The 24,051-nt window shown below is 35.3% G+C and overlaps 1 protein-coding gene across 1 annotated transcript in view; it reads right to left on the minus strand.

Moving 5' to 3' along the window:
* The window catches only part of LOC120627376, a 434,081-nt gene that overhangs the window by 385,013 nt on the left and 25,017 nt on the right, over positions 1-24,051 (minus strand). The window contains exon 2 of the mRNA XM_039895369.1: positions 4,269-4,357. Coding sequence (XP_039751303.1) covers positions 4,269-4,345 — 77 coding nt within the window. The 5' untranslated portion in view covers positions 4,346-4,357. The remainder of the gene's footprint in view (positions 1-4,268; positions 4,358-24,051) is intronic.

Genomic DNA, 24,051 nt, shown 5'->3' on the forward strand with positions numbered 1-24,051 from the left:
TATTTTCAGAGCTACACTCTATTGAAATAGTTGTCTTAAAAACTACACCCGATTTATGTACAAGAATACCTACACAACTTAAAAATATATCTAGAACGAAACCTATTTTTTTACTCTTTTTATATAGTACGTATTTTAATATCTTCTCTCTTAATGTATGTGATAAAAGTTGAAACCAACGAACACGAAGTTGTTCTTCAAACCTCTAAATTGGTATATATCCATTTACTGGCTCTAGTTAACATTGCTTATCCAGCGTAATCGATTGGTTATTGCTTATTCTACTGCCATGCATTTCTTAAATAACTTTTTCTACAGTATATTTTAAAAACGAAACATTACATTAATCATCATATTAACCCATACCCACTACAAGGCTCGGGTATCCTCCTACAATAAGAAAGGGTTAAGGCCGTAGTTCATCACACTGACCCAGTGCGGATTGGTGGACCCCACACAGCTTTGAGAACATTTTGTAGAGCTTAATTTTCATAATATTTCATATCCAATTCCGCACACTTGGCGACCTGGGCGGCTTGCTAAGCGTCTGGAGTGAGCTCGGCTGGCTGGAGTGACCCAGCGGGGAGCCGTACCAGTGGCACTACGTACAACGGGAGGTTCCGGCTAACCAAGTACGGAGACAAGCCCAGAGAGAGAAGAAGAAGAAGATCCAATTCCGCAAAGTAACGCCTGCTTCTATCCAAGAATACGCTTTTGTTACAAAATCGCCTCTATGATGCAATTACTTGTGTGGCGAAAATGAAGTGCACCCGATGTGATCCCAATACTATTTGTAATCTGACAGTTTTGATGTGAACTGACACAACAAACAACGACATATAACAGTTCCATTTCCTTGTTTAGGACCACACTGGGTTGTACCTATCACTTGTCAAACTAAATAGATAAAACATACATAGGTTCTGTTAAATATGTAACTATGTAGGTATAGTTAAATTTTTATGTCATTATCACATCAACCCACTACCGGACCACTTCAGAGCACGGATCTTCTCCTACAATGAGAAGGGTTTAAGGCCGTAGTCCACCACGCTGGCCAAGTGCGGATTGGCGGACTCCACACAATTTTGAGAACATTTTGTAGAACTCTCAGGCATGCAGGTTTCCTCCGTTGAAGCCAGTGATATTTTTAATTGCTTAAAACGCACATAACTTAGAGGTGCGTGCTGGGATTCGAACTTCGCCCCCTGAATGTTAAGTCGTAGTCCTACCCACTGGGCTATCACAGCTTAGCAATAATTTTTTTGTAGATTATGCACTTTAATTGACGGCTGACTGGCGCAGTCGGCAGCGACCCTGCTTTCTGTGTCCAAGGCCGTGGGTTCGATTCCCACAACTGGAAGATGTTTGTGTGATGAATATGAATGTTTTTCAGTGTCTGAGTGTTTATTTGTATATTATAAGTATTTATGCATATTATTCATAAAAAAAATATTCAACAGTCATATTAGTACCCATAACACAAGCTACGCTTACTTTGGGGCTAGATAGCGATGTGTGTATTGTCGTAGTATATTTATATATATTTATTTAATTAGTGTGTTTTTAAAGTTTACGTACGATTGACTTACGGATAGGCTTTTTAAATCGCCGAATACTTAATATATAACAATCTAATATAGTCTACCCGACTTAGCACTGTGGATAAAATTACTCATCAATCATGTTTTTTCCTTTTACGCCATTGGTAGCCTGGAAGAAATCGCTATGCAGCGATAAGGCCACCAAATTTTACTCTCTTGATATGTATTTATATCTCTGTAACTACTTTTTTTCTTTGGTGTACAATAAAAGTGTATTCATTCATTCATTCATAAAATCACCTTGCGTTTATTAACAGTGCGTGTAAGTACTAATGTAGAATTAGGGCTGAGTACTCATTCGGTTGTATCGGGTTACAAGAGTATCATTTACTTACCGTCTATCGTGACGTTAAGTGTAATTAAAATTGATGATTATTGTATTGAATACTAGGATCGAGTCATGGATTATTTTAATGAAATACCTATTGCTACTGTCAGTTGTCATACATCTCGTACTTCTTTGATTGATTTTTAATTTTTACCGTAATCCAAACCATTACGTGAAAATATCTTGAGGATTATAGAGCTATCGTGCAAACTTTTACTTCTATTATTTTATTTGTATAGAAAAGTTTATTGCACACACATAAAAACAGTGCCTACAAGATACACACAATTGGAAAAATATATACAGTTGTGTGCAAAGGCGGTCCTATTGCTAGACATAACATGAAATTAAATTAAATTAAACTATGATATTTATCATTACCATTATATTGAAACTGATTAAGACAATTTCTCTAACCAGGTTGCTCTTTTCATAATTTTAAATGACATTGTGAGATGGTGATAACAAACAAAAACACTTGGCGAAGTTTGTTGTGGGCTTCTTCATAGACCAGGACGCATTTGGAACCCTCGTAGCTTTAGTTTAAAGTTTACGAATATGGTAAGTCTCATGTACTAAACTATCTCGAAGTAACATAGGCTATTTATTTACAATAATATTAGAGATCCTTAAGTAAAATACCATTATTTAACCCAAAGTAGCAAATATTTACCTATAAGATTCATTACTTGTTGTGCGCAGAGAAAAATACTGGCGATACATAAAAATGATGCAGTACATGATTAAAGTAATCATTATTACCTACAAAAAAGTCCGCGACAGAGTGTATCAACTGGAAAATGTTTTTGTGATGAACATGAATGGTTTTCTGTGTCTGGGTTTTTATATGTATATTATAAGTATTTTATGTAAATTACCTATTCATTCATTTATTTTATTTTATATCTAACTATCGTAGTTGAATCGCGATAGCAGCTTAAATTTTGTTAGATCGCCGGTAGTAGCAAACGTCGGTTGGATTAGTATTATTCGGTTTAAACCATGATGATAGCAGTAAAAGTCTTTATAATTCATTAAAATTTAATTTTGAAGTCGCTATAAGTTTAAAAAAATTAAGTACTACACGTAAACAAAATAGTTCATTTTGAGAGATACAATTAATTATGTAAGTTATTTTTAGAAACTACACCCGTTTTTTTTTTCAAAAAAATTCAACTTATATTCAAATATCTGTAGAACTACACCTGAATTGAATAAAACAAAAACAATCGTGGACGTAGTCGTGGGCAGCAGCTAGTACATCAATATTGTTATAAAAATATTGCTCACAGATGTAGATATAATAGTAGACGTGTAAAGTTGTAAAGCTTGAATACTTCGCACTTCTGTATCAAATCTATAATAATAAGGTAACTATAGTCCAGAAGTTCGAATGAGATTCCCGAAATACCCCCAACAATATAAAACCGCAAACTAGCAAACAATAAACTTAAGCTGCCAGACAATACGCAAATATTCAACTAAAGCGCTTAGAAACAACACATTACAACTTTACGGACTAGGACACCCCTGGAATTGCTTCACTAAAGACAAACATACAATATTGGCAATTGTAACGTACTTCCAAACAGGTTGAACCTGGTCTGTCCCATACCTCCCCAAGTCTGAAACTATTGTGTACTGAAGGTATAGTGTTGAGGAAAACGCGATTCCACAATGAGGTTGCATCTTGTAAAACATGGTTTATTTATTGAATTCGTAATATGACTGACTGAGTCATGATTTTGAATGTCACATAAAATAGTTTTATAAATGCGTAAATGTCTGCGTGTTTCTTATGTTTGGCTCCACTAACGACCCGATTTTGATGGAATTTGACAGATATATATAACATACTGGAGAAGGACATAAGATACCTACTTTTGTTCTGGAAAAATTACAAGGGTTAAATTCGGCAGATATGCCGAAATATTAACAGTGATTATATCATTATTATTTTACTAGCAGTGATAGCCAACTGGGTAATGCTTCTGATTTCCGTTCATGGACACCGAGTACGAGCTCTGGCACGCACCACTGTCATTTCGGAGTTATGTGCGTTTCGTAATTTAAGCAATTTAACACTTGCTTTAAACAGTGAAGGAAAACATCGTGAGGAAACCTGCATGCCTGTGAATTGTAAATAATTTTCTCAAGGGCTTGTGAAGTCCACCAATCCGCACTGTGCAAGCGTGTTGGACTACAGCCTTAACCCCTTCTCATTGTGGGAGGAGACCAAATAACCGCATAATGTACCCTTAATATAAATATTATATTAAGAGTAAATTGTACACCTTCTCATCACTAGTGTACAGTATTTGTTTATTGTCACGTACCTGTTAGGATGCACCTCCTTGGGCGGTGGCATAGGGGTGGGGATCCGCCTCCCCCCCCTCATGCCGCTCTCGTTCATGATTGTCGCCAACTGAAACAAGAACACTATTCAGTACTTCAGTTTTGAGCGTGCTCTTACAAGCACTATTTTGGACACGTCAAAGACTTCGCCTTGAATGGCCCTTAGTTCAAAGCTTGTAAGAATATTACACTTCTTAAGAATATTATATTTAGAGCTCTCATTTTAATGTTTATAATTTTAGAATATTGTGTAAGTCGTCTCCAGCTACTGTTAACAGCCAGACGCTCGGGATTGGGCGAGACATACCTTTAATTAAAGTAACATTTACCATCCCCCGGCGCAAAAATGACGGGAATAAAATAAATTGTATGCGTGTGTGTGTGTAAGTATGTGTGTGTGTTTGTGTGTGTGAGTCGATTTTTTTTTTTATTTATTTGAAAGGTGATTTTTATCGTTAACGATAGTGTTCCGTGAACTTTATTGCTTAACCAGATAACTAAAGGCCTTTTTTTATACAGAGAAAATGCCTGACGCATAGCACTCCGTTGGGGGAAACGGAGTAGTTATGTGGGACTTGCACCCACTAAAAACTCTGTGTGTTCCTCGATAGACCTTTGAGTGAGAGCACGGGGTTCACTTGCGCATTCACCGCACTCAGATAACTAAAGGCCTAAACAATTAGAGTTCAGAGTTATTTGTGAAAACATAAAGAGTACTTGCACACACGGCTTAAAAATCAAGAATCCTAATAATACAGTACTCATTTTTCACCCCCTTTTCACCCTAATACACATATCAATCATAATCATCATCAATAGCCAATCACAATCCACTGCTGGACTAAAGACTATTCCTAAGGGGAGCGTTTGCCCATTATCAAGGATCTTGAATGCCCTTCCAGCTTCCACTTTCCCCAGTACCTACACTCAGTGGCGTGCACTTCATACATGTAAAAAGCACTGCCTACCCTAACCTTTTCATATAACTGCTTTATGCTTACCCTGGTCCAAATTACCATGCACTGCCTACAATATGAGTAACTTTAAATCAAGTGTGAATAGGCATCTTCTAGGCAAGCGCGCTCCACCTTAGGCTGCATCATCACCATCAGGTGTGATTGCAGTCAAGCGCTCGTGTATAAACATTAAAAAAAATATATCACCAAACGATGGCCAAAAAACCAGTTATAGTTTTTATTAGGTACTCGCTATTTATTCACTTCACTTCGTCGATTTCACGCAGCGAACGAAAAAAGCTTTTTTCGTTCGCTGATTTCACGATGTTAACATTCTATGGCTTTCTTAGAGACGGTATCTTTGGATCGTTGGAGTCCATGTAGGACTGATATGTGTCGATCGATATCAAAATACCCAACAATTCCACGTCATGAACATTGGTAGTTAATCCCCACTTCCGTATTAATATTATAAATGTCAATGTAAGTTTTTTTGTTACGCTTTCACGGAAAAACTACTTAATCGATCCTCATGAAACTTTGTACACATATTCTTGGAAGTGTTAGAAGTGATATAGGATATTTTTTATACCGACTTTAAGCTCGGTTCTTTTAGGAGAGGGGATGAAAGTGTTAGACGATTTTACACCATAACTCCGACGAATTATAACCGATTTAAATAATTATTTTTGTACTATGGAGGTTATAATAAATGTTTAATGTAGCGGTCTCCACATTACAGAACTAGATGGCGCTACAAAAATCCTGCATCGCGCTAGCGAAGTGTTCACGAAGAATGCCTATATATACAACTTCCAAAAATTCCACGATCACCCGCTCGAAGGAAGATCTTCCTATTGTTACGGTCGAGCGAATCACCATAGCTCCCGTACATTTAATTTTGCCAAAATATTGTGTAGATCTGATGAATGTAGTTGGAGATAGAGGACAGAACTCCTCAGCGGACAGCAGCAAACTCCTCATTTAGGGCTTAGCAATACTGAATACTTAAATGCCACATCAAAAAACAAAATCAAACGCAGACGAAGTCGCAGGCAACGGTTAGTAAAATATAATTGAAAAAAATTATATATCTGGCCAATATTAATGTTATCAAATAGTTATCAAATGTTAAATTATTTACCCACTTTATAAAATACTGTAACACTTATATTTAGTGAACTGTTATCAAAAAATCGGAACGATATGCTGTTTAGTAGAAAAATAGTGAATAACACATAAAAACACAGTCTTTGTTTCCAAACGAATGAGCCGTCTCCCTTTTCCGTAAAAAACCCCCTGCCTCCAAAATAAACAACAAATAATTAAAATTCATCCACGCAGTGATTCCTAACAATCATCCTTATCTTTCGTCTAATAAATGAAGTGGCGTCAACATTGCTACCATTCTACATATTCATCTATATTTATAGACGGACAAGGTTCTTTTTCGAATGACAACCGTTCGCTATCATTCGCTGGGATGTTTCCATCAAAGAGAGGTACATGTGACGTCAGCACTTTGTATAGGTCCTCGAGCCTCTTCGCTCGTTCGTTAAACAAGAGATGGTGTCGGAAAAACAAACGAAACGTTTGCTGAGTGACAAAATCCAGCCTTTGCGGACTTCTGGCATACAATTTGTTTTACATGGGTAACCTATGTCTGGATTTTATTTCGAAATTCTATGAGGCAAGTTCTATAGCATCCCTTAATCTATTCGTTTAAAGGAAATTGCATACAATTCTATAATGAACTACACATTGACATTGGAGTTGTATATTACAAAGTTAAAAGTTTGTATTAAACGTAAGCTTATAGAAAATTCTTATTATAGTATAAAGGACTACGTAATCGTTAAAAAAGCTTGGGTGTGAATTTTTGCTCTAACCAGGTTGCTCTTTTAATAATTTTATTGTATTGATGACGATAACCACATTCGTAAGCTTTAAACTAAAGCTACGAGGGTTCCAAACCTACTACAAACTTAGCCGGGTGTTCATTTTGTTATAACTCATTTCAAATTGTCATTTGAAAATATTTAAGAAGAAACCTGGTTAGATCAAACCTAAGCTTTTTTATCGTTTACGTTATCCTTTATACTATAATAGGACTTTTCTATTAGCTTTCGCTTAATACAAAGTTTGACCTTTTTACAGACATCCCCAAGAAACAAAAAGATTTCCTTATCGCGTGGTAGCGATCTCCGCAATGCACTCTTAGGATTAGAAAAACATGAGGAAAAGAAAAGCATATCGTCGTGTTAGTCTGTCTACCTGCCATATATCTTTCATAAGTATGCCGTTTTAGCCCCGACGATCGCTTTGGTACTGCGAAGTTTTTTCGTAAAGAACCTTCGAGCTCTAAGTTCAGGCTTTCATTTGTACAACTTCCCTGTTAGCACTGATTTCCCATGGGGTTAAGTAACATAGCCCACCCATCTCCAGGTACATGCTACGATGAATGTCGACAAAACGGTTTTAAACAGTAAAAAGTCTCACACACACATAAATGCACACATTCACATTAAAATAGTGAATTCGTACAGTATAATACAAATAGGAAAATACAGTTAGACCGCGATGCATACATTCTAGAACGTGTATGATATCGATCAAATAACGATTTGTTAGGAAATTAATTAAAAACACTGACAACCATATCATAAGCAATTTTTTTTTTGTCAACTTAAGTAAAACAATTAATTACTTAAAAGTATAAAATTAATTAACAATTAATTAATGTTATACTTTTAAGTATCAGATAATGCCAACAAATTGTACCCTCTTACTGTAGTGTGTTTATATCTCTGTAACTACTTTTTTCTTTGGTGTACAATAAGATTGTATATATTTATTTATACATTAACTCTTCACTTCATTAAATAATTAATTCATTCATTCCTTCGAATTCAAATTCTTTATTTGGAAAAAATATTGTAGGTACAATTATATATACACTTATATATAGATGATATCATTTTGTGTTTCACGCATATTTTGTGGTTCACATCGACGTCCAAATATTAAGGTAAATTAAACCAATATTACGTATAATGTCACTTTAGGTAATCTATATCTATACTTATAATTAAAAACTATAACTGGAAGATTTTTGTCCATTTAATATATTTTGACCGTGGTTATGCTTTTTAATCGATACTGAGTCGAAAACAGATTTTTATTTAATTTTTGTCCGTCTGTCTGTCTGTCGGTCCGCGCATCACGTGAAAACTACAGAACGGGTTTAAATTAAATTTAATGGTAGCTGATATTCTGGGTCAACATATAGGATACTTTTTATCCCTATAAACAAAAAGTTTCCTCCGGGAAATGGTATGTAATTTTTAAATGGTATGTACTCCGTTAAATTTGAACCGATTTTAATAATTCTTTATTTTATTTGAAAGTGTATTCTATAAAGCAAGTAATATCTTATTAAATAAGGATCTGATAAAAATTGTTGGAGATAAAGGACATACATAACTCTTCACAAATAACAGCAAGTCGCAAGGCATATGGGACAACGATCGAATGCATGCGTACAATCCTACTAATATTATAAATTCGAAAGTGTGTGAGGAAGGATATATGTATGTATGAAGCTAGCTTAGGTTGCTTGGAAGCATCCGGCTCCGTTTTCATTTCTCACAAGATAGAAAAATGAATTTTGAAATGTAAATTGTTAATGTTGGAAAAGAGCAACTGCTGAGTTTCTTGCCGGCTTCTTCTCGGTAGAATCTGCCTTCCGAACCGGTGGTAGAGTCACTACACACAGGCAGACTTGACGTTTCAAAAGTTTTAAATTTTTGAATTTGAATTTAGCGACGATGATTATGACGTTAGCATCAGATCTATTCTAGCTTCTCGATTGACTCAAACGCGGATGTAGTCGCGAGGGTCCGCTAGTTAGGTATATATAATATATATCTAGTTAAATATTTTTGTGCTCTAAAAATCCTTGACTGAATAAAATTAATTCATTTATTTCTTCATCGTCATCAACCCATTTGTCGGTAGGTTGGTAAGCGAAGCTTCCAACCATAATGCGATTTTCAAGCCACTTATTCCTGCACACATATGGTTAGGACAAACTCATTTAATTATTTATTTAATAGAAAGCCAACGTGCGTTAAATTTATTATAAACATAATGGTAATATTATGAATTACACATTGTATACGCCACTTACAGTTTAACTCTGCATGCATCATGAAATATAAACGTTCTTCAATATAAAGAACATAAAACTTAAGATAAAAATTTAAAAATCCAAAAGATACTAAAAACTATAGTAAAAATAAAAGAGGATTACGTAACAAACAGTTTTTTTTAAATTTTGCCCTTAAAACTCAGAGCGGAATTGTGATAAATATCTAATTCAGCTTTTTCAGCTAGTCTAGATATTTCGGAAATCAGTGTGTTTGTTTGTTAGTCCTGCCTTAACGCCCTAAATAAACAACCAATCGACTTAACGAAAGAAAGAACGGAGAGTAACATACGCTACTACTACTTTATATACCAGAAAAATATACGGTTCCCACAGGATTTTTAAAAAACCGTAATAAACGCGGCGAAGAACACCCGTTATAACTAGTAACTGTATATGCAGATAATAAAATGTCTTGAATCTATAACCATCTTCTGGTGCAATTAAAATTGTTAAATATTTGAACTGCACAAAGTGAAGGAGTAACGAATATTCAGATTCATTGCGAACCTCCCTTTGCAAGGACTTTGGCGAGTTTATTTCCCTCTACAACTTCCCCAAGTCCTTTGAAACAATTTGCAATTATTTCATCAACTTCAAGAATCTGGAAACAATGTTTTGTGCTATGAATATAAAAGGAGGTAACAAAAAATAAGTAGTAAACTTTAATTGTGAAAATTCTTAACCTTTTTTACACGGCTACAAAAGGGATGATTTTAGCAGCAACGTCCGTCTCCTTGAGTTATTAATTATTTTACATAATTTTTTCAAATTTAGGGTGATAATTTTGGCAGCTCATGCCTTTAATTTTTCATTAGATTTTTCCAGTTATAGGTGGAGTTCACCAAGAGTGGAGCAAGCTCTAGCTGGCTGAGTTAGCGGTAATAGTCTAGTGGTAAGAACTTCACTTTCTAGGGGCCGGCTATGTATTCCAGCAATCAAAATATCACAAAGATCGTGAGGAAACCAACATGCCTGAGGGTCTCTAAACTGTTCCTAAAATTGATTAAAATGTATGCAATATTAAATAATGTATAAATAATACAATCTAGGCTATTAGGTAGAGCATAATAAAAACAATGACTTATATTTAATTCAAATTAGAAAACACTTAATAACAATAACAAACTAACATTTATATTTACTTTTACATAGTTTATTTTATGGCGTATATAAAACAAATATTTTAAAGAATAAATAAATTTACTAATTTTAATATCATTTAAAAATAGTTCACATTTTAATACAAAAAAAAATTAATAGCGAGCTTTCTTACTTATATCTTATAAATTCAAATTTCATATTAAAACTGAAACACAGCCAGAAAAAAATCGATAAGTTTTATTTCTGAAGCGCCCATCTCTTTCATCGTTTCCGACACTAAAGAGACAGGAGATTGAAAAGGAATTAGATGTTTATTGCCTAGAAACTTGCTGGAAATGATATATACCATTTCTGTAATCCTATTTAACTGCAATATTGCAATTTTGTAGGTAAAATGGCTGTGCCTAGGCGATTGGGGACAATCAGCTCGCCAATTGAACTATAACGAACGGTTTTGCTCGATCGTTTTCCAATAACACTTGATAGATTTTGATTGGTACGATACTTGGTCGATTAATTATTCATGAAGGCATTTTTGGCATCTTCGTCGCAGCGTCGAGGAGCGCGATTGCTTCATAATAATCAAAAAGAAAAATAAATAATAAACCATTACTCAATTAAGTTTGTTGTGAAAGATATTCATATTAATGTTAACCATAGCACCGATCTAGATGATATTCGGTACATTGAAATACAATTTTTTTGTTTCTATTGGTTTTAAAATGTGCCTTTGTTACCTATGCATAGCTTCCTTGATTAATTATCTTGGTGAAATTTGCATCGAATCTCTTTGGAAAGAGCAAGGGGACATAAAATATTGGCATCCTACACAACTTTTTAGAAGCTGCCTGGTTTTATATACTTAATTCTATATTGTAGTTTTGCTAAAATGGAGATCGCTTTCTAGCGATAAACCCTAGTTATTATTGTATATATTTATTTATTTTCTTGGCATTTCAGTAAGTTTAAGTTTACATTTTATACACAGTCAGTTAATGTGTACTTGTTGCTTAGAATGAGGCTTCTGGAATGAGCCTAGATGGCTTGAGCAGAAAGATCAATGAGAAAGACGGTGCTCGACGTATAACAAACGAAGACCTATAGAAAACGGTTCAGAGAAGAATAAAAAAAAGGTAGTAGCAGTTTCGTGTGTGGAATTACACAATGCTGCTTTGCGGCAGATATCAACTTGACGATGTATATCCCTCGACGAGCTTTGCCCCAAAAAGCCACTACTACATAATTTTAAAAAGTTGGGACGAATAAGAAAAATTGCAACACAAAATTTAAAATAGGTATGCTTACCTATTTTAAATTTTGTGAAGAAATGAAATCAAACAACAGATCTCAGTCTATCACAATTCGATATTCCGAACGATAAGATCAGCTTTTCCGTTCTCGTCCAATGAAGCTGTACGCCGAATCTCGTACAGTTTCCCTCTTGTTTTGCATACTTTGCATTTTTAATCTTCAATTTTGAATTCAGAGTTGCTTGTTGAAAATTTCACGAAAATACTTTAGTGGAATGCTATTCGAAGTTTGCAATTTACTTTGCTTTTAGTAGGATACTAGTTTCTTCGCTCGGCTTTGCCTTTGAGAAATTCATAATAAGCAATATATCGAGTTTGAAGAGTTCACCTCCATGCGGAATAGTTAGCGCTGTGGTTTTATAAGTATAGGACTCGGGTTCGATCACCGGCAGGGACAATTTGAGAACATATGGTTTCTGAATTTTCTCTACAACTATACATACATACGAGTTCATACGATAAAGACGAAAGTAGTAACCGATAGGGGGGCCGCTACCATCGTAGACTGCATTATGACTTATCACCAGATGAGAATGCAATCCAGGGCTACATTTAAGTGGAATAAAAAATGGGATGAAAAAATGAGGGATAAGTTTCACCGATAAAAGATAACAACAGAGACTTTTTGCTATAATCCAGACTAGTACCTAGTAGTACCTATCCGCTGCGTCCCGTAATGTACGCGGGCGAAGCCACAGGGCACAGCTAGTATAGTTTCGATCAAAGGTTCATAATACATGGAGACGTTTTATACAAGAGGTGACACTTGGTATGCATAAAGGTGGAAGATGGAAAAATCCATCTCCTTTATAAGGTATACACAAATTTTAGGGTAGTATGCTACCCTTCACGGTGTCACGCTGTTCTGTGGTAGAACGGGGTCGGAGGTATATCTGGTAAGAAACCGATAAAACAGGCAATACTGCGTCGGTTCTGTAAACTTAGTAGGTTCGCCTGTGGCATTACTCAGTTAGGCATCACTTGTTTGTCATTAGTGAAAACGGGCAAAAGTCACCTCAAGAAGCTAAAATGATTACTTAGCAACTCCCTACGGGCGTTATTCATAATGTCCAATCAAGTAAAAAGTGCAAAATACTAAACATTATGCACGCGCACGCACTCAAGTTGAGCTGAAAGGTTAACGCGCACTCGAATTAAATGAGGAAAAATTCAATGAAGGCAACCCACGGATTATCATTATGACTTAATTTTATAAAAGCCCACGCTTAGCTATTTTATCAAACTAATATCTTTACTGCTTTATCTTTTCATAATCATCATATCAAGCCATTACCGGCCCACTACAGGGTACGGGTCTCCTCTACGGTAAGAAAGGTTAAGATGTAGTCCACCACGCTGGCCCAATGCGGATTGGTGGACTTCACACACCTTTGAGTTATGGAGAACTCTCAGACATGCAGGTTTCCTCAGGATATTTCCTTCACCGTTGAAACAAGTGACATTTTAATTACTTCAAAGCAAATAACATAGAAAAGTTAGAGGTGCTGGGATTCGAACTCGGCCCCACGAAAGTGAAGCCGAAATCCTAGCCTCTGGGCTACCGCTTTTATACACCTTTGCGTATTCATGTAATAAAAAAATCGGGTGTAGTTATAAAAAAAAAAATCAGTTCACTTTATAAATACATTAAAATATCTAAAAGGAACTGTTTTGTGGTGTAGTAGTAGTAGTGTGTGATGTTTAAGGTGTAGTAATTAAAACTCGCTATAATTCTTATATTAAGTAAATGTCCGATTCGAATTAATTAAAAAGTATTTTACTGCTTTATAAATAGATGATAAACCCCAGTGATAAAACCATTTATTTGAATAAGAATCAATACTTTGATACTAATGTGAACCACTTTTGTTTCTACCGGCGAATACTAATTCTGCAAATGCGACTTAACTGTGATAGTTAGATATATTCCTTCGCGGACTTTTTTGTAGGTAATAATGAGTACTTCATATAATGATTTGTATGTATTTTCAATAGTTTTCTCGCCAAATAATGAATTTCAAAGGCAAAATTTTGCTAGTTTGGGTTACATTATTGCAATTATCTTAAGGATCTCCATTTGTTTGGAAAAAAATTATAGTGAAGAAATGGTTTAAATCGGTCCAGTACTTTCGGAGCCTATTTGTTACACTACATAGATATAGATAGATATACATATATAGATATATAGTAAAGATATTTAAATTATTATTTTTTTACCCTCAATAGGACATGAAAATTTGTGCGAAAGTAAACTGGTACCTACTTAATTTAAGTTTAGAGATTTATAAAAAATTCACGTCCAGAAGGGTTAAAATAGAGGATGAAAATTTATTTGTCAAACCGGGGGACCGACCAAGGGGATATCAGTCCGATTCAAAAAATCTTTTTGCATGCAATAGCCCAGTTCTAGTAAGCAGGCAGGCAGACGATTGGACACGGCAGATTGTGAAGGATAGCAGAAGTAAGTTAGTACGGGAAGCTTATTGGAATTTGAACGTGAACGAAGTCGCGGGAGAGCGTTGGTTCAACAGAATAAAACAGCTACAGAGTATACGTTTTCCTTCATCGGCGAATATACTCTAAATTGTTAACCAGAATTACTTATTTAAGCTCACGGGCCCGACCTCACTTCGTACAATCATATAAAACGTAAGTGGATGGACCTCTTTGCGATTGGTTTTCTGTAATGTTTTATTTATAAGAGGCAGGGTTTATAATCTCAATATTTTTCTGCTGCGAATTGAATCCTATGATTATTTAGAAGTTATTGTCAACCTAATCAGTTAATAGCTTTTTTTTATCTAGTATTAGCGATCCTTCGTGACTTCGTCCGCGTGTAAGTCAACCTTTAAAGATAGACATATGCTGCCCCAGACTTTTTTTAAGAACTCGGGGAACAACGTTGTCATACATGTTTCTATAGAAACTTTAACCGTTTACGCAGCGCACGCAGCGGAATCTCTCAAAAGGAAATAAAACTCTGATTTTGTAACATTTTTCATTGGCGTTATGCTCCTATTGATCTTAGCGTGATGATATATGGCCTAATAATAAGATTTTAATAATATGATTTTGAATTTTGACGTGACAACGTCTTATAAATTGGTTTGCCGGGTGACACTTCAAGAAACTGCGTTACGCTCCGCTCACGTTATGCGCTCACAATGAGAGCGAGTGAGAGGCACGCGCCCGCCTAAGAGCGAGAGAGACAGACATAAAAAGTGAAAGGCACGCGTCCCTTTGTAGTAAACGCTGTTTCATTGTACGCAAATGTATTGCAAGTTATTGTATGTATATTTGTATATAAATACGTATGTATGTGTAAAGGTAAAAATAAAATTTTGTTAATATGAAATTCAGTGCGAGATTCTTTGTATAAATTAATGTTTTAAATATAATTCTTTGTATAAATAAATGTTTTAAATTGTTACTATTATTTCATCCTTCTTCCTACTATACGAATGAATATTCACATTAAAATTATTTTACCACTCAAAGTCGTTGTCACGTAAAACTTTCGCCCGTATACCGACTTTACAGGCAACCAATTTTTTTTATTATATTAATACTACAAACTCACTCGATTTATAAATACGAATGCACTTACATATTATGTATCTAGTGACGTTTATATTTGGTGACAAGAGCCAACAGGAAACTCAACATTGTTGCATTTTGTTATTTCCTTACCTCAAACAAATATTGAAGTGACCAACAACGATGAGCTAATTAAATAATTGCTTCTCAATAATAAATAATGAAGCGGTGATAGCCTTTTGGGTAGGACCTTGACTTCACTTTCGAGAGGCCGTATTCGAAACTCAGCACGCATTCCCAACTTTTCGGAGTTATGTGCGTTTTTAAGCAATAACACTTGGTTTAACGGTGAAGGAGAACATCGTGTGGGAAACTGCATGCCTACATAATGTTGTCAAAGGTCGGTGTCCAGTCCACCAATCCGCACTGAGCCAGCGTGGTGGACGGCCTTAAGCAACCACTGTAGGGGGCCAGTAATGGGTTGATATGATTATGATGGTGAATAATTGTTTCGACCTTGATCAGTTGCTATAACAATGAAGTAGTTGTTATCAACAATTTTTTGAATTTTTTTTTTATATATCCAATAAAACAATTACTTTAAAATGGTTAGTATAAAAGCACCGAAAAAAACGCAGAGGTTTGTCCTCGTTGCCTATCTGCAACGATTACCTAGGGTGTTAATTAGAAGAATAAAACCAGCTATGGGAAAAACATACTGCTACAATGTAGAACGATAGGAACTAAGTAAGCCTGTAAATTTTAATTTTTAATAGTAGTAAGTACCAAAATAAATGAATATAAACTATACGAGATACAAAAGAGTCAGCCAACTAATTCAAATTACTTCATCGTTATAGCATGTACCCGTAATCACACCGGCAACCACGCGCTTCAGGCTGAAACACTGCATTGCCACAATGATGCTTAGCGTCAGCGTGGTGATAGCTCTGTCACAAAAATCTCTTCTTATAAAATCTTACTCAACCATATGATGGCTGAAAAATTCACAAAATAAATACTCAAAAAGAATCCATTAGGTATCAATACAATATCAAAAATGGCGCGGACTCCCCATAGTAGGTATTAATAAGCACAAAAGACTACTTTTTCCCTTTGGACTCAATAAACACACACACATACATAGATAACACCAACTCACACATTTAATTTCCATACATTTGCACTTACAATATTTATTGTCAATACAATGTAAGAGCCGGCGCACATCTAAGCGAGGCGCAGTTACAAGTAAATAAATTAAATAGTTCAAACGAACTAAAAACACGCTTGGTATAAAAAACGAAAGTAATTATAATAGTATAAACATATAATTAAATATAAACTAATAAAAGATAATGGTTGGAAATTAAAATGAACATCATACCTGCCTTAGTGACTATAGCTGAAAATTATACAAATTAATAAAAATCTTATTTTTTATATTGAAAATTGGAATAATCTTCTCAAATTAGTGTATTGTCATCGGTTCTCGATATGTCTACAAAGTTTGAACGAAATAGGACCTTTTAAAGTGGGTCAAAATAGCGTCCAAAGAAGTCGGTTACAAACATACAAACGTACAAGTGAAGCTAATATAAAGCGTGTAAAAGCGATTGTTATAATGTCGGTAGTTTTTCAGACGCGTATGTATATTGTACGCGTATGTGTATATTACATTTCTTTACAAATGTTTGATGCTGAACCAATTTTTTTTTAGCGACAGTCCATAAAACAAAACGTCAGTAAATAATATTAATAAGAATTAAAGGAAAAAATTACCATTATTGCTTAGTTTAACTTTAGTTTAGTTTAACTCTTTAACGTTAAGTATTAAAGTTTTTTGGAATCAAAGTCAAAGTCAACGTCAAAAATATAATTATTCATGTAGGCCCATAGGTGGTGAAATAGTGGGCCAAGTAGGCCCACTTTTGATGCGTACATGAGAATTACACGGTAGTGAGATGATGGCGTACCACATTCGTAAACTTAAAACTAAAGCAACCTGGTCTGAGAAGAAGCCCACAAAAAACTTAGCTGGGTGTTTTTATGTTTTCACCATCTCACATTGTCATTTAAAAATAGGACTTTTCTATAAGCTTACGTTTAATACAAACTTTAAACTTTTTAAGAGACATCTCCTAATCGCTTAGTGGTATCGAAATGTGATTAAAATAATTGTATTAGGACACGAAAAAATAGATGACATCAAATGCCCAGTACCTTATTTCCTTACATCTCATACCTCCTTTCTGTGGCTTTGACTTTTACGACATTGGTTTTTGGAAGAGATCGCTTTGTAGTGATAACGTGATGGACAAGATTTTTGATAGCCCACGGCTGCGCTAACGTTTAGTTTGATTTTCACGCAAATTTCTGACTCATACTTCGCATCCTTAGGTGATGATTACCACCGTTATAAAAACGTCGTACGTACGTCAGAATTCAGTCCAATCCGTCACGTGGTTTAATCTGTGGCTTGAGTCACCTTTTGCTTACACATATTTGGATAACCGAAATGTACGCGGGCTCTCAGCAGATGTTGATTTTTAAGCAAACATAATAGAGCTTCGCTTATTGACGGCCCTAAATAAATAGGGGGCTCGTATTTGCGAGTACGAGCACAAACTGCTTTAATGTTACAAATTAAAAGGGGTCCTGCATACGCAACTCTTAAATATATTATTGCAAATACCGTTGTATTGATCTTGGTGCAATCATTTGATTGGGTGGGCTATTCTGTAAGAGCGTGTTCAACTCCGATCTACAATGTACTATTTATGCGGGCTATACTATTTATACAAAATCTACGGAACGGTGTCCGATTTTGTTTTTACTAATGTTTATCAAACAGTTTCCCTGACCGATTTCGCCAACGATGGTCCAGAGAGATTTAATAACTACGCTGGAGATTCACTTACACCGATTAGAATCCTGAAATCGTGTATTTGTAATAATTATAAGGGTCAAACTGTTTCTTATTGCTTCGCCCTGACAGGGCGTCATGACTATGTAAAGGCATGGATGCCATAAATATGTCATGCCATAAATATACATGGATGTAAATAAATAAAAATAAATAAATAGATATTATAGTTCACAAGTGTGGTCAAACCCAGATGCACTCTCTATTTCCTCACTCTTATACTTCAATGGGACGAAAGCTCCGACTCGACCGGGTGGAGATCAGGGGCAGGACCGACAGCTTAACGTGCTCTGCGAGGCACGGGGGTGAATCACCGCCAATTTCCAAACCATGGTAGTCATCATATTTTTCAATCATATTTTCTTGATAGAAAAAACTTACTACTGTTCATTGGCACGACCTGGGAATCCAACACAGGACCTCGAGATATGCTAAATAAGTTGAACGCGCTCACCACTGAACCAAAGCCATTAACAACGGTGTAGTTATATAAGTGTTTTTTTTTTATTACTTTTTTGTAATTAAATTTGTAACAAATTTCATATAATTAGCAGGCTGGGCTTAACAATTATTCATTGTGAACTCAACATCTCCTGAGGATGCTCCGGTTTCGGGGCAAAACGTGCATAGAGGGTATATTGCCGAAGTTCTGTTTGGTGTGGAGTATAAGGATTGAAGAAATTATAAATTACACCACACAGATTCTCCAGCTGTTCGCGGAGTATAGCAAATTAAGCTTAATTTTCATAACAGCCTACATAATGCTCATCCATTTTCTTCAAATTAAACGGGTAGTGTAGGTAACCGCGTGACACAGCTAGTTAAGTTATTTAGCGCTGAACGGATGGACAGAACGTTGGACGGGTTTGGTACTGTAAACTTGATTTGTTACAGTTTCTCAAATTTTATTTTCTCCTGAAATAAATAAACAGGAACGCTTTTAATTTTCCTTTTGTTTGTTTACATACCGGTTAACTACAAAGGTGTGCGGTTCAACGACTGTTATGTTATTCTTACACCTTGATAGAGTTAGGATACGTGTAAACAAGCTGGTTTAAACTGGCAGGGTTTCTGAAAACATTGTGTGGAAATTTTAATCTTAATAATAACTACAAAGTTCAAAGATCAGTGAGCCGTGCAATAATTGTTGACATTACTATTCCATATGACGATAATCTGGTGAAAGCTGAAAAGGAAAAAGTATCGAAATACTTGAATCTTGCTCACGAGATTACCGCTATGTGGAATGTTGAGTCGACCGTTATTGTTCCGATCGCCGTTTCAGTCAATGGTCTTCTCGGGAAAAACTTCGACCAACATCTCAAAAGCTTTCGTTTGGTTGTTGGATCAAGGGTCGAATACAGAAGGCAGGCCTTCAAACGGCGCGTATTGTGAGGAGGTTCCTATGGAGCCCTGACCGCCGGCTGCTTCGGAATTTAAAAGCCCCACAAGCGGAGGGTGGATGTTTTTTCTTATAAATTTTTAATAGTGTTTTTTATTTTTTTAAGCATTGTTAAGAATTTAAAAAAATATTAAAATTAATAAATGATAGAAAAATAAAAACTACATAGTACCTATTAGTGATTGTCAGGGGTTCTGTTCATCGTCATATCAACTTATTAAAAGCACAGGTCTCCTCCCACAAAGAGAATGGTCTAGGCCGTAGACCATGCTGCGGATTGGTGGACTCCACACGGCTCTGATAACATTATGGAGAACTCTCAGGCATGCAGGTTTCCGCTCGTTTTCCTGCACATAACTTAGAAAAGTTGTGCGTGCTGGTATTGGAACTCGGAATCTATATATATAATAATAATAATAATGAGAATCTATAACAATTATTATGATTAAAGATAAAAAAGTTTCATGTATTATAATTGTAAATTGTTGTTCTTGTATGGACCCCCTTCGGGTAAAAGCCTCCTCCAAGGCATTCCACTGGTCTCTATTCGTCGCTGTGGCTAGCCATCTCCGATCTATATATATAGTTACGTTTTAATAAATAACTAAGGTAACATTACTGCAATCTTACGTTGATGAGATACGCTTTTCATTATTTCAAAGGTCAAATACAAATTTTTCATTTGCTGTGAAGAATTTGATAGGTTTGATGATATTTGTCAGTATATGATATTTGAGCCGTTATTTTGGAATACCCAGCATTTTAAAAGTTGGGAGTTTTTAATAAAGCACACCAGCCGCGTTGAAGCAGCGCTTTGATTAACAGTTGCATAGAAATTAGGATGATGTTGATAACTTTGTCCCATTTTAATATTCACTTGTGACAACCCTGTTATCAGCTAGGTTGTTTACTGTTTATGCGCCGGCGCAACGGAGGCGGCGCGGCGTGCGAGTGATCCAGAACTGAAATTAAATCAACATGCGTTTTTTTAATCCAGTGGAACGAGTCGTAATCCTGAACAGTGAAAATTTCTGTGAGGTTTAATAAGGCTTCAGAGGTTTATTAAGGTTCACTTGTGACAACCCTGCTAATACATATGTAACGGGACACAGTAACTAGCCACGGCCAAAGTCTGCCACCGGACCAGATCCTAGCAAATTCATAAATTATAAAGCACTCAGGTTGAGATTGCCAGAGAGTCGCAGTTTTAAATCCTGTCAGTTCCGTAATTTTTATATTATAATATTTAAAACGTTTATTTCGGAAAAAAATAATCCATAGCTAGTAAAAATTATTTATTTACTATTTTATGAATTAAAACTGGCCTATAAATATCCTAATTTAAGGTAAGTACCCTCTTGAGCACTTGGGTGTACGAGTGTGTACCAACCCAGTGCTCCATAAAGGGAGCACTGGGTTGTTTTCCCATTTATTGCAAAATAATACTTTTGGAGCTCCTTTATGCAGATCTTTTTCTCATGATTGCGTAGAAGTCATCAACGTGATATGCATTTAAAAAATATATTCAGTTGATTTAATAAAAAAATATAAAATGACGAATTCTCAAAATGCCCTTATTGGTGATTGAGACTGGTACCTCCCACCTATAAGACTATAACATTCACCAAAGCGCCACAGATATTGTGTCCACAAAACCGCCGCCGAAAGATGTAGAACTGGCTACCCTATTATCAGTATTTGCTGTTTGTTTTACGCGTCTGCGCATCGGAGGCGGCACGCGATTGATCCGCGGCTGAAATCGAATAAACATGAGTTACATCGCTATCTAAGTCTGAAGACTTCAGCTTAATGTGGAAGCAAAACCAGATGTCTGTCTAAACTACCTTAACAGCCCAGCGATGTACATCACAGTGGAAGGTTTAGGATTTGTGGTATGGGATTTATATTAACTAAATTGGCTCAAATCTAATTTTGAAGTCTAGTAGTTTTAATGTTCTAGTACGGCTCGTGAGGGTTCATTTCTAAGTAGGGGCAAAGAGTTGTTTTTGTTTAATTCTCCGTATCAATCCGGAGTTAAGAAATTAGCGGTCTCCAACCCCCTGTTTGGAGAACACATTAAGCCATCGGTTGACGTTATTTTAGGGACAAGACCGTGGAAATTCCTTGTAAAGTCCAGTATCCAGTCGTGGATATATATCGGTGGTTCTATTAACGGTAATGGTGACTCCATAAACAAATCAGAGACAAAATAGAAGTAAGCAAAATAATAAGCCCAAAGTCCTAATGTCCATTAGTAGTAAAAAGTATATTAAAACCAAAACATGCATACATCGGGCGATTGCTCTCCTAATCTACTTTACAGTCCGGTTTTTGCACATGCTAAATTATTAATAATCGATTAAGAAATAAGGTTTAAAATGCTTCGGGATTTGTTATTTTTAATCTACCAGTTCGCTGATATTAACAATGACTACGGGGTACGTCGATGCACTTTAAATTGATTGGGTAGGTCGGCAGCATTATTTTGTATGTACTACGTAGGTATCGGTGTAATAAGTGTAACGTAGATGTAGAATAAGTATTACTGAATTTACTACACACACTATTGTATTTCCAAAGTCAATCAATCAATCAATCAAATACACTTAATTGTACACCAAATTTGGGTAAAAAAACATAAGCATTAAAAAAAACACAATTAACAATTAAAATAAAGAAAAAGAAGAAAAGGTACAATAGGCGGCCTTACCGCTTTAAAGCGATCTCTACCAGGCAACCTACCAAATCAAATTTAGTACACGAAGTTAAGAAGAAGGGTTAGGGTGTACACAAAATAATACTTAAATAATACACATAAATTACAAAAATAAATAAATAATAATAAATAAAATAGGCAAAGTCAAAAGTCGAAAATATATTTATTCTGATGCTTAGATTACACGTAAAATGTGTCCATGGATGATGGCAATAACTATATTTGTGAACTTAAAACTCTACACAAGTCTTAAACGCATCCTGGTCTAAGAAGGCACCAACAAACATAGCCGGGTGTTCATATTGCTATCACCATCTCACAATGTTATTTAAAATGATTAGAAGATCACCCAAGTTTTTTTATCGAATACGTAATGGGCTCAGAATCCCAAAGATTCACTTCCACTTACTAGAGTTTCACTAGAGTTTCGCGAAAATCCCCTCCATTTTATTTGCCCTTAGTCAGATCAAAATACGCTCTTAATAGTTATATTTATAGAGCTACTCAAAGCTATAATAATAATTTCTCGGATTTAGATTTATTTAATCTTACTCTTGCTCAGTTAAAAAAACATCTTTATTCTAAATTCTAACTTCTATTATTGTTCTACGTAAAAGTACTACTTATGTTTTCACATATCCACTTGGATTGGATGGATATTGTTAATAAGGGTATTCCCTTATTTACATTATCTGTCAATAATATGTGTTTTATACATATTCTAAAGTTTCATAATTATGTTATAAGTTTGCTGTCAATTTTAATGTATTTCGTTAGATTTATTAGCGGCTACTTAATTGGTGTATGTGTTATTTTCTTTGTACTAATTTTAAGTATTAAGTATACTGTTTGGGCCTTAATAAATAAAATAAAATAAAATAAAAGATTTTTCATTTCTATTGCATTTTAACCGACTTCAGCGAAAAAAGATGGAGTTTATCAGTTTTGCAGTTTTGTTTTCTTCCAGGACTGATTAACTTCCTTTGTGGTATACCTAGTTACTCATATTAAGAAGAAAAAGAAGAACTTTTTTCATATTAATGATTGACGGACTAACCAGTTGGCCCACCTCATGGTAAGTAAAAAACCGTCGCTTATAAACGCACGATCTGTAAATTCCATCCTGTGTACATCAATTTGTGGCGTAGATGTTCCTGTAATTACACCGGTAACCACGCCCTCCAGACCGTAACACCGCATTGCAACAATGCTGCTTAACGGCAGAAATAAGCGCAGCATATATAGTACGTCACCAAACGAGCTCTGTCACAAAAAGTAAAACTACATATATTATAATATTATATATATATATATATATAACATATATATATATTTATATGTATATATATTTGTACCGCCAAGCAGCCTAGCTGTGTTCCGGTCTGAAGGAAGTGGTTGCTGGTGTAATCAGAGGCAAGGAAGCAGAGAAGTCAAAGTCAAAGTCAAAGTAAAAATAGGCCCATATATATTGGCACTTTTGATGCGTACATAAGAATTACACGGTAGTGAGATGATGGCGATAACCACATTCGTAAACTTAAAACTAAAGCTACGAGGGTTCCAAATGCGTCCTGGTCTAAAAAGAAGCCCACAACAAACTTAGCCG

Source organism: Pararge aegeria, chromosome 11 (assembly GCF_905163445.1).
Source record: "Pararge aegeria chromosome 11, ilParAegt1.1, whole genome shotgun sequence".
Lineage (NCBI taxonomy): Eukaryota > Metazoa > Arthropoda > Insecta > Lepidoptera > Nymphalidae > Pararge > Pararge aegeria.